This window comes from Belonocnema kinseyi, chromosome 5 (assembly GCF_010883055.1).
Source record: "Belonocnema kinseyi isolate 2016_QV_RU_SX_M_011 chromosome 5, B_treatae_v1, whole genome shotgun sequence".
Classification (NCBI taxonomy): domain Eukaryota; kingdom Metazoa; phylum Arthropoda; class Insecta; order Hymenoptera; family Cynipidae; genus Belonocnema; species Belonocnema kinseyi.
Window position 1 is genome coordinate 60,025,908 of NC_046661.1, and position 17,382 is coordinate 60,043,289.

At 35.5% G+C, this 17,382-nt stretch overlaps 1 protein-coding gene across 2 annotated transcripts in view; it reads left to right on the forward strand.

Annotated features, from left to right (window-relative positions):
• LOC117173527 (SLIT-ROBO Rho GTPase-activating protein 1-like) overlaps positions 1–17,382 on the forward strand; it is a 348,789-nt gene that overhangs the window by 63,315 nt on the left and 268,092 nt on the right. For both annotated transcript variants that reach the window (XM_033362166.1, XM_033362165.1), the window contains one exon: positions 16,880–17,063. In XM_033362166.1, coding sequence (XP_033218057.1) covers positions 16,880–17,063 — 184 coding nt within the window. The remainder of the gene's footprint in view (positions 1–16,879; positions 17,064–17,382) is intronic.

The following is a 17,382-nucleotide window of genomic DNA, read 5'->3' on the forward strand; positions in this document are numbered from 1 at the left end:
TACATGCAACACCATTGATATGTGTACGGTATCATCCGCCATTAAAATAGCTTCGCTGACGGCCACCAGGTGTCTCATTGCAAATTTAAAGTGCGAATAGAGGGCGCATGGACAAAGTTGCGGGATATCATTGTTAGATGTGCGATCGAAGTGTGTGGTACCGCGATTATAGGAAGAATGTCTGCTGAAAGATAAAATTAGAGCAGAGGCAGAGAAGAAAATACAAAACGACTTTGAAGGAAGCAAGAAACTGCTTTATAAAAAAATGACGGAAAATAAAAGTAGAGAATTGATCAACATGAGGAATAGTAATGGAGAAATGCTATATGGGGCAGACGGAATACTTAGACGTGTTTAGCAACTATACTAGTATCGTTTCATAACCATATGATTATATTAAAACGCACATAATGTTGATTATTAATAAAAAATTTATATAAACAAATGTAGTTAATTTTTCTATGTCTATTATTTAATTTCAAACGTGACGAGAGTTTTATTGCCGAACTGCTTTTAATAAATTCTCAGGATACTTAGAATTTGTATAAGCTACTTTATATTTATCCCAAGTTGTTTTGAAATCGGCATGGATAGATTCTATGCACTGCACACTAAAAAATCCCAGGCCTTTGCCTGTTCTGCGACAAAAATGTAATACATGAAAAAACACTGCATGAACTTTTGGTGTAAAGATATCTGCAAGTGCAGTAGCTTTCTTGAAATGCAGAAATATTTTTTTCAAAGTTTGCTTTTAAATCTTGAGAAAAACAAGAATCTACAGCAGCTCGAAAGTCTTGAAAACACTTTATATATTTAAGCCATTTGATACGATAAAAACTACGTTAAATGTCTATTTTATTTAATAGTATTTTACAAGAATTGCTGGCAAATGCAGGACTTCCATTGAAACATTCAGGACTGTCGACATTGCTTCTTTAGCCCATCTTACACAATCGGCTTCACACTATAAAAAACCTATTTTTATACATAAAATCCACTACTCCAAGGTTTAAGTGCATCTTTATCTGAAAATGTAGCTATTATATGATTGAGTAAAAATTAATTGTATATATTGGTTAAGTTGAAAAAAATTTTTTTTTTAATGAAAAACATTAATCTTCTTGTTCGAAAATTCACATTTTCCCTTGAAAATTCAACAACTTTGTTGAAAATTCATTTTTCATTCAAAAACTCAATTATTTGGTTGAAAACTTAATTATTTTGTTGAAAATGTAACCATTTTGTAAAAAAAGTCCTCTTTTCTATCAAAAGTTCAACTACTTTGTAAAAATTTATTAATTTTTTTATTTAATAACTACATTCATGAAAATATGTTTTATGTGTTATAAAAATACATGTTTGAAACTGACAATTAATCTATACCATTTTTGCTTAAAAAAATCATGTATTTTGTTAAAAAATCGTCTTTCTTTGTAGAAATTAAATTTTTTTATGGAAAATTTATACTTTTTGGTTAAAAATTAAAATTTTTGGTTGAAATGTCAATTGTAAATATTTTTTGGCTGCAAAGTCGTTTTGTTGTAAATGCAACTATATTGTTAAAAATTAAAATCATAATTTTTGGGTGGAAAATTCGATTATTCGCTTAAAGTTGAACTACTTAGTAACAAAATTAATTTTTTCTTATTAAGGATTCATAAGTATAGATGAAAATTTAACAATTTGCCTTCAAATTAACTTTTTTGTTAAAAATTGTACTGTTTTGTAAAAAGTGCATATTTTAGGCGTTAAAAGTCAACAATTTGATAGAAAGTTAAACTATTTGGTCGAAAACTAAAATTTTGGTTGGAAAATCATATTTTTGGGTTAAAAATTCAGCTTTTTTGTAGATAATACTCTTTTTGACTTTAAAATTAAATAATTTCGTTGAAAGTTCGTTTATTTTGTTGGAAATTGACCTTTTTTTGGTAGAAATATAATGTTTTTGGTTGAAAATGTATCATTTTTAGTCAAAAATGCAATTTTTTGGTTGAAATATCAACTGTAAATCTTCCTGGGTTTAAAAATCGATTATTTCACTAAGAGTTGAACTACTTTGGAACAAAAATACGCTTTTTTTAACAGCGTTTTATAATTATGGTTGAAAATTTAATCATTTGGTTGAAAGTTTAACTCTTTGATTGAAAACTCATATTTTTCGCTTAAAAAATTCAACTTTTTGTAGATAATTTTTCTTTTTGACTTCAAGATTAAATAATTTCGTTGAAAATTCATGTATTTTGTTTAAAATTTGTCTTTTTTGTAGATCATTAATTTCCTTGTTCAAAAATTCATCTTATTGATTTATAGTTTTACAACTTTGTTGAAAATGCATTTTTTCTGATAAACATTATTTTTCTTTATCTGAAAATGCAACTATTCTGGGTTAGATTAAAAACTAATTGCTTTTGTGTGGAAATTGAACTATTCCATTTTTGGTTGATACTTTATCCTGTACATTCTATTAGTTAAAACACCAATTATTTGATATAAAATGAATTTATTTTGTTAAAAAGTAAACTTTTCGGTTGAAAATTGATATATTTTGTTAATTAGATTTTTTTCCTAACATTAGAAAATTGCAAAATAAAAAAATTGCCTTAAAATTGTCATGATTCTTTTTTTTTATTTTTAAAATCTTTTCAAATACTCGCTTATAATTAATTTTTTAAATAAAAAATTATTTTAAATTTTCTCAGCAATCACAACTATTTTTGTTATTCTTTTTAAATATTTTACAATTCTCAAAAAGCTTTTTTTTTAACTGCAGAAATCTACATCGTCTTTCAAATTATTTGAAATAATTTCAAGTTTTAAATTAATTTTGAATCTTTTTAAATTAAAATTGTAGCGTTCAAAGTTAAAATATACCTCATTACAATTTTAACAATTCAAGGCTTTCTAATTTGAACCATTCAGTTCAAATTTTCATAGTTTTTAATAGTTGTTTATAATGGATTGTTTTAAATAAACGGTCAAATGTTGCTAATATTAACGAATTTTTTTTTTTAATCAAAAAATTTCAAATTAAATGGGTTAAAAATAAATTTTTTTTAGACTGAAATAATATTTGAAATCATAATTGAAAATAATTTTAAAAACTAATATCTATTAATTCTTTAATTTTCAACGGATTCAGAATCATCTTGTAAAATCAATTATTTTTCCATTTTTAATACCTTAAATTCAATTAAAAAAATTTTATTCAAAAATTTTTTCAATTAAAAAAAATCATAATCGAAAACAAATAAATTAATTTTCTATCAAATAATTCAAAGAATGGAGTTTTTATCCAAACGAGATGAATTCGAAAATAGCCAATTTCTTTAATTTCTTTCAAATGCGGATCAAGATATAAATAAGACTATTATAATGTAACATAATTATAATATTACCATTGTAATCATTATCAATAACGTAACCTCAAAATATACGCATATAAAGAGGCGCTCGAAGTATTGAAATCATGAGAATCGCCAGCATCGAAATCTGAAAATATTAAAATCCTAATCTCTTGATTTTATTTCAAAGCAGTTAGCAGATAGAGATATAAATAGAACCGCCGAAGTGTTCCGACCGGCAATCGTGCACCTTCGAGTTTTCAAATTCAGAAGAGGAGAAATGGGTTTCGCGCGCAACCCAGTCATGTACATCGTCTCCTACTATATTTCACATGGACAAGACCTGTGATAGTATTGGAATGAACGTCGTTTCAAATCTGGGATCACTGGTACCAATGTGTCATCATCTCCTGTGAAATACGGTGGATGAATACTGTTTTTGTAATCTTTAGCATCTTTCTTTTTACTTCCACTTTTTTCGAAAGCAGAACTGTTGCTTATACAATCACCAAGAGTTCTATATTCTCCACATTCGTTTAACAGATCTTTCTACAAAGAACGCCAAGTACGCCAAGTACAATGCCTACTAGTATATTAGCCAGCTTAAGATCAGTTGCGATAGTAATAGAATCATCTAAATCATTTAAATTTAAGAATGGCCATAATGGCAATACATTATTCGTTTTTATTATTTATTATTCGTTATATTCGGATATTATTCGTTTTTTTCACTGCAGATTCCTTAAATTTTTTTGCAGCAACACCTTCTGTGTATTTATTGTGATTATTTTCAAACTGTGATGTTTTTAATTCACTTTTTTTTGCTTAAAATGGAAAATAGAATGTGGTACAGAAGAGACGCTCATAGATACATGGGAAAGAAATCGTTTAAGAAGGTTCGGGCATGTTGAGAGAATGCGAAATAAACGACTAACGAAAGAAGTGTATCAAGACAAAGTAAATGGCACAGTGCCCAGAGGCAGACCGCGGAGAGAATGGTTGGAATGTATGAATGAGACCCTAGTTAGAAGAGACATAAGAAGCTACCGAAACACGAGAGCCTGCATGAAAAAAAGCATGGACGTAAAAGAAGCTAGAGAAGTATGGCAGGACAGAAAAGTATGGCGGCAAATAGTTAATACAGAGAGTGTTACTAGAGTGAATGACGCCTGAAACAAAAGACCTTGGGCACTAATGGACCCAAGTGGGGAACCTTACATAACGACTTTGTGAGGATCTTCACTTGGGGTGATTGCTAATGAGAAGGATCAGCAACCTGGGCCGGAGCTGTGTTGCGGAACGAACGTGTTATTTAAATCAATAAAACGAGAATTCTGGACCAATCTAAATATTTTCTAATCCTTCCTCACATTACTCCTTTCCCCACTGAGTGAGTCACGCTCTGCTCTCATGACTTTGATGGCTATGTCAGCGATAGCATTGCTACTGTCAGTGTTTCCCATGCCAAATAGGCTGACAACGAAGAGGAGAGAGACTAAGTAGAGTACCAAAACCCATACATGAAAAATGGAGAATATATTAAAGATTTTTAAACGCTTGTCGCTTCCCGAGGATCGGCACCCCGACGATCCTCGGGACGGTGGCGATGGTGAGCTGGGAGATGGCCAGGCAGATCTCACTAATCAAACAGCTGGCCAGCAAGAACATCTGCGACAAGTGGTAAGCAATGGAACATCCACTGTGCCTGATGAGGATGCTTTGGCTAGCGTTAGCTATTCGCAGCCAACTACCTCGACAGAAATACCGTGGGAGAGCATCAATCGGGATAAAACAATGAAAGAGGAATTGGTGCGCCTTTATGATGAAAGTGCGAAGTTTCAAACGAAAATGGAAAAAGGATACAATTTAAGAACAAAATTGGCTGCAAAGTATACTAATATACAAAAAGTCACACTAAGAGATCCTACGCTAAGCTGAAGGACATCAGGACTAATCTACATGTTACAGAAGACCGAGCAATGGAGATTAAACAACAGATTGATTTGGAGTGGTAAAACGACGGCAATGAACATCAGTTAGAGGAAGCCGCGTCAAACGGGCAAGCAGGAGCAATTGATATTCTTCCTCAACCTATTGATGATCCAACACCACCACGTCCTCCAAAGGTGGATGACGTTATACAACCAAAGGCAGAAGCAGAGGTTGAGCAACCAAAAAAGCGACGGCAATGGACATACCATATAAACAGAGATGTTATGCGCCTTTATTTTCTGGCAGAGAAATGTGGGCAAAGTGCGAGGAGAGAACACCATAGACTCTTCTGGCTTAAATACCCAGAGCTAGCCACAAAAATAAATAAGCAGAATCTGGCAGATCAAAAACGTTCAATATCTGTAAACAGACTGCTTTCGGCTGTTGAAATAGCTGCTATCAAAATGGACGTGGAACAGCAGCTTCCTATTGATGAACTCGCCTTCGAAGATGTGGACGACGAAGACTTGATTGATGCTGAAGGCATAGGTGCTAGGGATAATGAACATCATGTACCGCATCCATTAGAACCAACACTAAGGCATTCTCTGTCCAAAATGAGCATCACAAATGATCTGCGTGCACTAATAGCACATCCCGACAGCAAGGTTTTACCTACGTATTTGTACGTAGCACAAACTGCGTTAGAGGTGAAAACTCTTGTATACTGTGCAGCTGCGGCAACCGTTAGATCATTGGGCCGGAAAACTAGGCCTGCAAATGCAGCTTTTGTCCTAGCAAAAAATCGAGATCCACCATGGAAGATCAGATTGGATATCGATGTCAGCAAAGTAAGATGCAAATTGGGTCGATTAACTCAATGCAAAAAAGGAAATAGAATCAGAAAGCTAATAAACCATGTTACTAAAATCATCCACCGTCGGCACATCCAGACATTTACACCAGAAATATTGGATGAAATTTTATACTCTCAAAGACAGAGACTTGATGTTCTTATTGCCAGACTGCGTCGGTATAAGCAAAGTAGTGCACGAAGGAAACAAAATCAAAACTTTCAGACAGATGAAAGAAGGTTCTATAGTGAACTGAGAGTAAAGCCAAATAACCGGAAAGGCTTCAGTCCCTCAATTGGAAGATATGACTAACTACTGGTCGGGTGTTTGGGGGAAAAATGAACAGATGCAATTTGGACACTGCGTGGTTCAAACTGGAGCAAGCAAAGGCAAGAAAAAGCCCTGAAATGCAACTGACAAACATCACAGCTTTAGATGTTTCAGCGGTCTTGAAAAGGGCAAGTAATTGGAAAGCTCCAGGGCCGGACATGGTGCACAACTTCTGGTACAAGTATCTGACGAGTGTGCATCTTGCGTTGGCAAGGTGGTTTTAGGAGATCATTGAACACTCAGATCTGATGCCAGGGTACTACGTATATGTTACCAAAAAAACCAGACGCTCAAAATCCATCTGACTTTCGACCGATAGCCTGTGTTCCAACAATTTATAAATGTCTTACAGCTATCATTGCAGATAAGGTATATTCTCATTACGACGAAAATGACATTTTTACAGAAGAACAAAAAGGATGTTGTAAAAACTCGCGAGGCTGTAAAGATCTAGTCACTATAGGCGCTGTTGCCATGACTCAAGCTCGTAAGCATCAAAGGAACTTACACATGGCTTACATTGACTACAAGCAAGTGTTTCCTTCCGTGCCGCATGACTATTTACTTGAAGTCTTACAACTTTACAAAATTTGCCCACGCATTATTGACTTTTTCAGCCATGCGATAAGGCTCTGGGGTACAATAATCAAGTAATTTGATCATGGACAACCAAGGATAACTAGATCAACACGCTTTAAGACGGGCATATTTCAAGGAGACTCCTTCAGGGCACTGTGGTTTTGTTTAGCGTTGAATCCATTGAGAAAAACACTAAACAGCATGTCTCATAAGTTTAGAATTCATGATAATGAGGATGGTCATCAAGTGACCCATCTTCTTTCCATGGATGACCTAAAGCTGTACGCTAGTTCAGCCCAGAAACTGCAGCAAGTGATCTATGTCACAAAGCAGTTTTCCAATGATATCCACATGGAGTTCGGACTAGATAAATTTAGAACAGTGCATTTAATCACAGTGGAATTAGGGTCCGCAGAGTTGGACAACGAGTTCGAAAATGACATCGAGGCAGTGGCTGCAGTCGAATCATATAAATATCTGGGTATTCTTAAATGGTCTAACACCGACCTTGAAAAGTAGAAATGACAAAACACCGAATGCACCACAGAAATTCAGCTACTGAAAGGGTAGTTCTAGCACGACATTTAGGGGGTAGGGGCGTTGTAGATGTGAAAAAACTGTGTGAGTCACAAGTTATACAGTTGCGAGACTATTTTAACAGCAAACGAAGTGTTGCGCTTTACAGTACAATATGTCAAGTAGATCTTCACTACACGCCCTTAAATTTGTCCCCAGATGCGGCCTTGAATATTAGGGCAGAAACTATAGAGGAATTAGAAATACAATGGAGGAAGAAAGCCATCCATGGCGAGCACCCCAACATGTTAGATCAAAACCAAGTGGATAGTGAGGTATCCAATATTTGGCTAAGAAAAGGTGTTCGGTATCCATAGACGGAAGGATTCGTCATTGCGATACAGGACAAGGTCAGTATCATGAATGATCGAAAACACGTGTTACATCAAGACGTGGTTGACCGGTGTCTATTATGTGGAGATACCAACGAATCCATTGAGCACATTATTGATGGCTGTCGCGTAATGGCGAGAATATACGCACACACCTAATGATGTAGCGGGCATTATACATCAACGACTTGCCCTAAACCTAGAACTCTAAAAGAATGGATGCCTTTCTATAGATACATTCCAATGTGCATTTTAGAAAGCAAAGATTACATCTGATATTGGGATGTTACTATCCAAATGGATCATTAAATCTCGGCTATTCGATCCAACATCGTGATGCGAGAAAAAAAAGGTGGAAGAGACTACATCTTCGACATTGCTTGTCCGCTTAACCGAAATTTGCAGTCAACCTATAGAACCAAGATCTAAATGTATAGCGATTAAAGGCATGAAGTAAAGACCATATGGAGAAATGTGAATCATGCATCTGTCCATCCCATTGTGATTTCGGCTACAGGAAATTTGCACGCAAGATGCACTGAACATCTTGAACGTTTAGGAGTTAGTAGGGTATTGGCAGAAACTCAGAAGCCGGTTTTATTAAACACCTGTCGCATTGTAAGAAACTTTCTTGACCATCAGGAAGTGAGCGACTAAAAACGCGTGGAGTGGCTGATGGTAGTTCTACGAAAGCATCCAGAGGTGACTGTTGTCACCTCCAACGCTCTTGGCTGCTCATAATTGTATACTTACAACATCATCGCAGGAGATTTCAAGGATCGTATTAAATTAGTTGAATTAACTTATGACATTTTAATCTCATCAGTCACTTGACTTAGTCCACGGTTGAATATATCCTCAGGTAAAATATTTTTCAAAAAAGTGAAAATCATTCCTGAAGTAAATTTTAATGAGGAATTCAGTGGTGACCTTTTTTTACCTTGAAGTTGACCTTCATGGCTTTTTGAAGCTCAACTTTGTTTTTTTATATGGTAAACCCCTTTTTTTACATCTTCAATCGATAGAGCGGAAAATTCTACGTTCAGGTACGTACCCAAGTCATAGTTCAATTGTAACGTTCAAGGTCAGTTAGAGGTTATTTGAAATCAACAAAGTTTTCCAAGAGGTCAGTGCAATTCCTGAAATAAATTTCAATGAGAGATTCATTGGTGAGCTCTGTATTGATCTTGGTGATCATCTTAAAGGTTTTTTCAAGGTTTTTTCCAAGCAGTTTACGTTTAGCATTACCCAGGAACAACGACGTGGACGTAGTAAATTCTGTTCCCTTTGGGGTGCTTGATTAGCGTGAGTCCCCTTGCCTCTCACGCTACAGTAAAGATGTTCGAACTGAATACCTTGAGTTTCTTGACAAAAAGCTATGCCATTGTAAAAATGAGTTACAGCATTACGAATCATCTCCCTATCAATCAAAGTAGCCTGTTTCAGAATCCGATTATGCAATTCATCTAAGCTTTGCGGTTGCGTTGAGTATACTTTGCTCTTTAAATAACCCCAAAGAAAATAGTCGAGAGGTGTCAGATCAGGAGATCTAGCAGGCCACTCGATTTCACCCCTTCTTCCAGTCTACCTTTGAAGGACTGAGTATCCAAATATGCTCGAACCTCCCTACCGTAATGAGGCGCTGCTCCGTTCTGCTGGAACCAAATATTTTGAAAATTATCGCCTGTAATCTCCCTTATTTTTCATACAATTTGGTTTCTGAGAAGCTCTTTATATGCACGGGCATTGAGATTATCATCGATGAAGAAAGGGCCTATCAATGTAGTATTCAAGATACCGGCCCAAACATTAATCTTTTGTGGATATTGTGTGTGACTCTCCAACATTTAATCAGGATTTGTGTCGGACCAATATCTACAATTTTGCCTGTTAACTTCACCTTTAAAAGTGAAAGTAGATTCATCTGAAAATACTGTATTGTACAAGAAAAGAGGATCTCTATCAATTCTGTCCATCATAATTTCACAAAATTCAACCCGACGATCAGGATCGTCTTCATTGAGCTTTTGTACCAGTTGAACTTTGTAAGGATGGAAATTAATGCTTTTTAAAATATTTTGCACTGTCTCAGGAGTAACTTCACGTTCTTCATCACTAGCTCGACGTAAACTAAGGTGTAGGTTTTCAACAAATGCTTGGGCTATGTTCATCTGCAGCTCCTCAGATCCTACAGATTTTGACCGACCAGTTCTCTGAAAGTCCTTGATAGGTCCATGATTCATAAAGCGCCTTACAGTTCTTTCAATTGTTGATTTTGAGACAGGATTCAACCCTTCTCTATTACGAAAAGTGCGATTAAAAAGAAAAACGAACTATATCATAAGATCGAACTTGATCTCCCCAACCACACATCATTAATATAGATACCCTCTCTCGTTCCAAAAGTTTAGCTTGCGCCATAATAATCTTTTAGCGAAAGATAGTAAGCATGTACTCGTAATACGTAAATTTAGTTTCGATTCGTAATATTCGTATGGAAAAACGGTATAGACCTTATAGTATCGCCTTAGGTATTGACGAGGAACAGAACTCTCACCAGAACACCTGGAACTTTTAATTAAAAATTTCCTTATGATTTTACAGTATTCAAAACGCTGTAACCAAGATCAATACAGAGCTCACCAATGAATTTCTCGTTGAAATTTACTTCAGGAATTACACTGACCTCTTGGAAAATTTTTTTAATTTCAAATAACCTCTAACTGACCTTGAACGTCACAATTGACCTATGACTTGGGTACGTACCTGAACGTAGCATTTTCTGTTCTATCGATTGCAGATGTAAAAAAGGGGGTTTCCATTAAAAAAAAAACAAAGTTGACCTTCAAAAAACCATGAAGGTCAACTTCAAGGTCAAAATGAAGGTCACCATTGAATTCCTCGTTGAAATTTACTTCATGAATGATCTTCACTTTTTTAAAAAATATTTTACCTGAGAATATATCCAACCGCCCCGGGACTTTTTAGACACCCTGTGCGTGTGTGTGTGTGTGTGTGTATATTATACAATATAGTCAATTTGTATGGGGCCGAAAAAGTTGATGTAGCGTACCCCCTCACGGTATTCTTCGGATTATTTTAAGAAATTTTGCTCAAAGAACCAGACCTCTAAAATGAATTTTGAGCCTCCTTATTTTTCAAAGTAGGTTTTTTTTCAAAAAGTTTTTGGCATTTATTTTTATTTTTGAGTGCGACGAGAGGGTGCTTCTGTACATTTTTTTGAATTTTAGCGCCTTTTTGTGTGGAAAATTGACGAAATTGTTCCGAAAATCTACGAATATTTGACTTTCTCATAATGGAATCACAAATTTAACTTAAGAGATAAAAACTTATGAAGTTTAAATGAACAAAGTTCAATTGACTTCAGTAATGGCAGAAACGGAAAGACGACTTTTGGAAAAAAATCGAGAACGAGTTATTTTGGAAAGTCTTTCTTGCTTTCAAGTCTAGGGAATTTTTTAGGGCTTTCTAGTCTCGTCGACATAACTCCTTCTGGATCCTGTTCTAAAACGCGTTTGGACACGTTAGCCAACAATTGAGCGTGTCTCCGTTCCGCAGAAAGACACGTTCAATTATTGGCTAGCGTGTGCAAACGAATTTTAGAACAGAATCGAGAAGGAGCTATGTCGGCGACATTAGAAAGCTGCGAAAAATTCCCTAGACTTGAAAGCAAGAAAGACTTGAAAAAATAACTCGTTCTCGATTTTTTTTAAAACTCGTCTTTCCCTTTCTGCTATTACTGAATTGAATTAAATTTTTTAAATTAAATTTTCATGTTTTTATTTTTTAAGTTGAATCTTTAAAGAAAAAAAATAAAGTAAAATAAGGAAAAAATCGGCTTTGTTCATTAAGTGAGTAAACAAAGAAAAAATCGAATTTTTAGTCTTAAATTGAATACAATCGATATAGGTCGTGCATGGGTACCCCTCCTCCTCCGAAATTTTCAACGCTGATCATTTTGAGATATTTAAAATTTGTGATTGGATTATGAGAAAATCAAATATTCGTCGATTTTCGCAACAATTTCGTCAATTTTCCCTCAGAAAGGCGATAAAATCCAAAAAAATGTACGAAAGTGCCCTCTGGCGCCATTCAAAAATAAAAATAAATGCCAAAAATGGATACCTTGACCCCGAAAAGCCCCGGCAAAACATTTTTATAGAAATTCATTTTAGAGGTATGGTTATTTAAGCAAAAATGCTTAAAATGATCCAAAGGCGCCGTGAGGGGGTACGCTACTTATTCTTCTTGCTAGATATCTTTAAAGGTGATTTTTCAAGTACATAAAATACCACAGAAGCAAACCATCATATTTTCATATCTTTAAATGTTTTGATTTCCATAAAAAGCTGCAAGCGGCTTTGCCCTCCGGTGAGGGGCAAATCCGACGAAAAACAGCTTGTTAGAAATAATGATCTTACTAAATCATTGTTTTGTTCATGTAATGAATAATTATAGAAATATGATATGCAATAATTTAGAACTCGAAATGAGAGAAAAAATGGATCAATTTCACATCTTATTAATTAAAAAAAAATTATTAACTGTTAACTGGGCCATGCTGCCCCCCCCCCCTCGCCCTACTTATCACTGGTGTTTTGTGCCTGGGCGTCAAAATGCCTTTAAAATTATTTATGTGTCCCAAAAGGCTCACGAAGAAAAACGAGGCTGGCATTTTCTAACCTCAAATCTATACAACTTTCGGAACTAAGTTTCACCCTAAAAATACTGCCATAGTTAAAAAAAAATTGATTGAATAATAACTATCTATCAAACTTGATTAGAAACTAGCTGTGAATGCGATCTCGAATGTTACCACTTTGTCTGTATTTACAATTTTATGGTGCTCATTTGAAGAACATTTTGCTTCCTAATTATGATTGAATACCACTTTCAACTTCAATTAATTACTTATCAAATTATCGGGTACACCAAAAAAAAACTACTTCTTCTCTTAATCAACCATAAGAACACTAAGTAGAAGTAGGCTGCCTGAGCCGCCTTTCTGCCCAAAAATTCTCTCCGTTCTTGTCTCTTATCTTCACCCTGATCTTAGTATCCATAAATATTTATTTTATCTCATCTATTGAACCTTCGTATACTTCTCTCTTTTCCATGACTGCCCATAACACCCTACTGTTAAATGATTCAAATGCTTCCTTAAAATGTACAAACTGTGTGAGTAGTTCCGCTTTCTCGCGACCTCTGGTCCTATTGACTAAATGGTGGAGCCCGTACCTCCTTGTAATCAATTGCCTATACATTTTATACCCTAGCGACTTTCCATACCTTTTTATAAATCCTTTACATCTCTTCTTTCACTCCTAATTCTCCATATTGCTGTGTTTCATTTTTCAAGCCTTTTGCCCCTGTTGCCTTGTTCATCTTCAACCTTTCAATCGTCTCCTTCACCTCTTCCCTAATAATCTCGTGTTCGTTCTCCTCGTCTCCCGCTACCACTTATTTTTCTTCTCCGTTTACCCTATATTCTACACCTCCTAATAGCCCCTCGAAGTGCCCCGTACACTCTTTTATTCCTATTCCTTTATTTATGACCTTCCTTTCTCTTCTTTTCCTGTTGTATATCTTTTCCCATTCCCTCCCTACTTTTACCGCTTTCTCTACCTCTTCCATCTATGTTTCTTTCTCCTTCTGCCTTTTCTCCTTCATCATTAGTTCTCGCTCTTTCTGCTGTTGAGTTTTCCTTTTTCTATTTCCTCCATTTGTTACACTCTCTGCCATGCTATCTTTACTTTCCCTGCGTTCATCGTCCCACCAACCTCTACTAAGAAACTTCTTCTTCTTTCCCTCCACGTCAAATCTTCTTCGATTCTTTCATTTCCTTGCTTCAACAACTCGTTCTTCTCCATAAATTCATATTGTTTCTCCTCACTCCTTAATATCACTAAAAACATACATTCTTTCCCCTCTTTCTTCCCTTCTAGTCTCCTTATGTCCATTTTCAAACACTTCACCCTTATATTCTTTTTTCCTCTTTGCCCTTTCTTCCCCTTCCATTCTTCTTTCAACCACAATTAGTCTCGAGTGCCACCTTTCATTCGGCTCATGGATAACCACCTCATACTCTCTCGCTTCTTCCAAACTTCCTGTCTCCTCCACCTTATGCTCATTCCTTAGTTCTAGTTTGCTAACTGTCTTTGCTAGCAGTTTCATGTTTCTTGAGTTAGTGGAATAAGTTTCGAACGTTGGCAGGCTTTTGCGGATTCATTGTATACTGAACTTTGTTAGTGTTAAGTGGTGTATAAATTTACATCCTTTACTGGATTATACCATCTCGGAAGAGGAAATAAAAAAAATCTTATTGTCGTGTAAAAGTAAAAAGGCACCCGGTGAGGACGGCATCCCTAATGAATTTTATAAATATCTAGCAGAAAAACTGGGTCCCTTATCTGGTCAGGTTTCTCAACAGAATTTGGGAATCAGAAAAAGTTCCTTCTGACTGGTCTAACAACCAAACCTTTATGTTTTTTAAAAAAGGTAATAGAAATGATCCTCACAACTACAGGGAAATTGCTTTGATAAATTCGATTACAAAAATTTTCCCCCGAATTCTGTCCTCAAGGCTGACTAGATGGGCTGAAGTAGAAAACTGCCTTCCGGAGAATCAGGCGGGCTTTAGGGCTGGAAGAAGTTGTATAGATCAAATTTTCACTCTGAATGCATTAATTCAAATCCATCTTGTTATTCGAAAGCGTAAGGTCTTTGCGTTTTTCATTGATTTCAAAAAAGCGTTTCCTTCAGTTAATGACTCCATTCTTTGGCAAAAATTTCTCAGGACGGAAATGAGTACAAAAATCTTAAGAATCATCAAAAGTTTACATTATAACGCTTCCGTGAATATTAGGACTCGATCCGGCCCTACCACGTCAGTTAAGGTTACTCTAGGGGTTTTGCAGGGCGAGATTCTCAGTCATCTTCTTTTTGCCTTGTTAATATCAGACTTACAGGAATATCTAAGAAACCACGGGGTGATCGGAATTTCGATCGATCACCTAATTGATGTAATATTGCTAGCTTATGCTGACGATATAGTGATCCTCGCCAACTCTCAAGCTGATCTTAAATTTAAAATTAACCTGATTGAGGAATATTGTAGAGTACATTTTTTTCAAGTAAATGAATCAAAATCGAAAATTGCAGTATTTCATAGAGGTCGCCCGAGAATTTAGTTTCTTTTTCGCTAGGGTTCAGCTTGAAGTAGTTGAGGAGTATCTCTACTTAGGTTCTATTTTCTCAAATCTTGGTCTTTTCCTTAAAGAGGCTACCAAGAAAATGAACTCAGCAAATGTCTGGGGTTTCAGATATACCGAAATGATCGAAAAGCTTCAATCAAAGTTCTGAAAGAGGTTCTTAAATTATGCCTTGCGACTCGAAACTGATAGACAACAATTGGCTTATGATATTTTTAAGATAACTCTAAGTTGGCTGGAGATGCTGTTGGAAATGGAGGACCAAAGATATCCTGTACGCTGCTTAAAGAAATTAAACTCCTTAACAGCTAAGCTGTTGCTAAGTTTAATTGTGTTTTGAAATTAAGGGAGTTTTTTCTGCGTGTGTAACTCTGTTCACTCATGGCCGGGACTGGATGCAACAGTCTTAAAAAAGAATAGAGAGACAATATTACATAATTTTTCAGTCCTTTTAAAGTGTTCAGATTATGGTAGAGTATTAGGTTCTGGTAGTCTACAGGTGTTTCCACACTTGTCATTAGTACCAGGCATTCAATATTATCTTACTTTTCGTCTACCTTTTTGTGTCACAAGCACAATTGCTCAGCGCAGGCTTCTGGGTTCAATTAGAGGTTAAATTTGGATTGTTGAGTTGAAATTTATGTATGAGCCATCGAGAAACTGTCCAATATGCAATCTCGGGGAAAAAGAGGTCTTGTTTCATATCTTGGCTACTTGTCCTGCGTATGCGGATTTTAGATCTTCCATTTTTATAATGGAATCTTAAGGCTAAAAATGTCATTATATGCGTTATAATATTGTTTTATTTGTCATTTTATAATTGTAATCGTCGCTGTTTCTGCATGGCACTCTCTGCTTGGATTTATCAAATGATATGTTAATTACTGTATATTTTCCACTTATTTGTAATGGTCAAAAACCATGAAACACATTATTTTCTAAATAAATTGAAAAATTAAAAAAAATAATTCTGTAGTTCAAATATTCCTATCGCGAGCGCTGATTTTTTTACAGAGATCCTGCATAAACGAGAAGCCATTTATTTTGAAGTCAGATTCCTGATTGCCGATGACTCCTTATAAGAAAGAGCAATGAGGTAGCGAGAAATGAGGAATGGAGACGAGTACGAAAGAGTAAGAAGGGCAGCCTGAGATTTCAGAGTTAATCGCCCCTTGTGCATGAAATAAATGCAACAAATATGAATATATTTTAAAATAAATATTTGATTGCACTAGATACTAAATGTATGCATTATATGTAAAAATTATAGAATTAAGTAATTAAATGAGACCAAACGTTAAAAAACATATATTATCTAAGAAATTAGAGAATGGTGCCAGCAATTGGTGGCCGGGGGAGGGGGGGGGGGGGGGGGGGGGGGGGGGGGGGGGGGGGGGGGGGGTCGTGTCAAGAATTGGTGCTCTTACCCTAAAGTAGTTAATATTCACTACGAGACCATTCTTTCGAAATAAAAAAACAGCTATTCGTGAAAGGTTTATTGTACGTTATGTAATGTTTTACAGTTTTTCTTTACCTATCATGTAGTTTCCCCAAAAGAGTTTTAAATTGTGTAAAATAAATGAGACGTCCGATTGGTTACCCAGAAAAATCGTGGAAATATTACAATTTTGTGCACAACTAGGTTCAATCACTGTTTTGAGACCAATGTTGACTGAATTCATCATATAATATATTTGTTACAGATATAAGGTTGCAATTAAATGAACAATTAAAATGTCTGGACTTAAGGATGGAGGCGCAGGTTGCACTGGTGGCTGAGTTGCAGGACTTCTTCAGAAGACGTGCAGAGTTGGAACTAGACTACAGTAAATCGTTGGACAAAATGGCTAGAAGTATACAGCTAAGACATAAAGAACAGAAACAAAAGTAATTTTCACTTTCTTTCTTGGTTTTTAATTCAGAATTTCATATGTCAGAATTGTAGACTCTGATAATGTTAATGAACTATTTAAAGAAACTGAAAAGCATAAAACATAGCGTATCCTTTATCATTTTTTAAAAGTGGAATCGGGTTTATTGACACTAGTTCAATTTAAGTTACATGACACATGGTCCATTTTATCGAATTTAGTAGGGGAAAGTAGGGAGTCTTGAAGCATGGGGAGTCGCGAAGCACGACTATAGATGGCACTGAGCAGTGCTTTTGATAGCTCTCATATACTCTCACCATTTTCTCTCCTTGGAA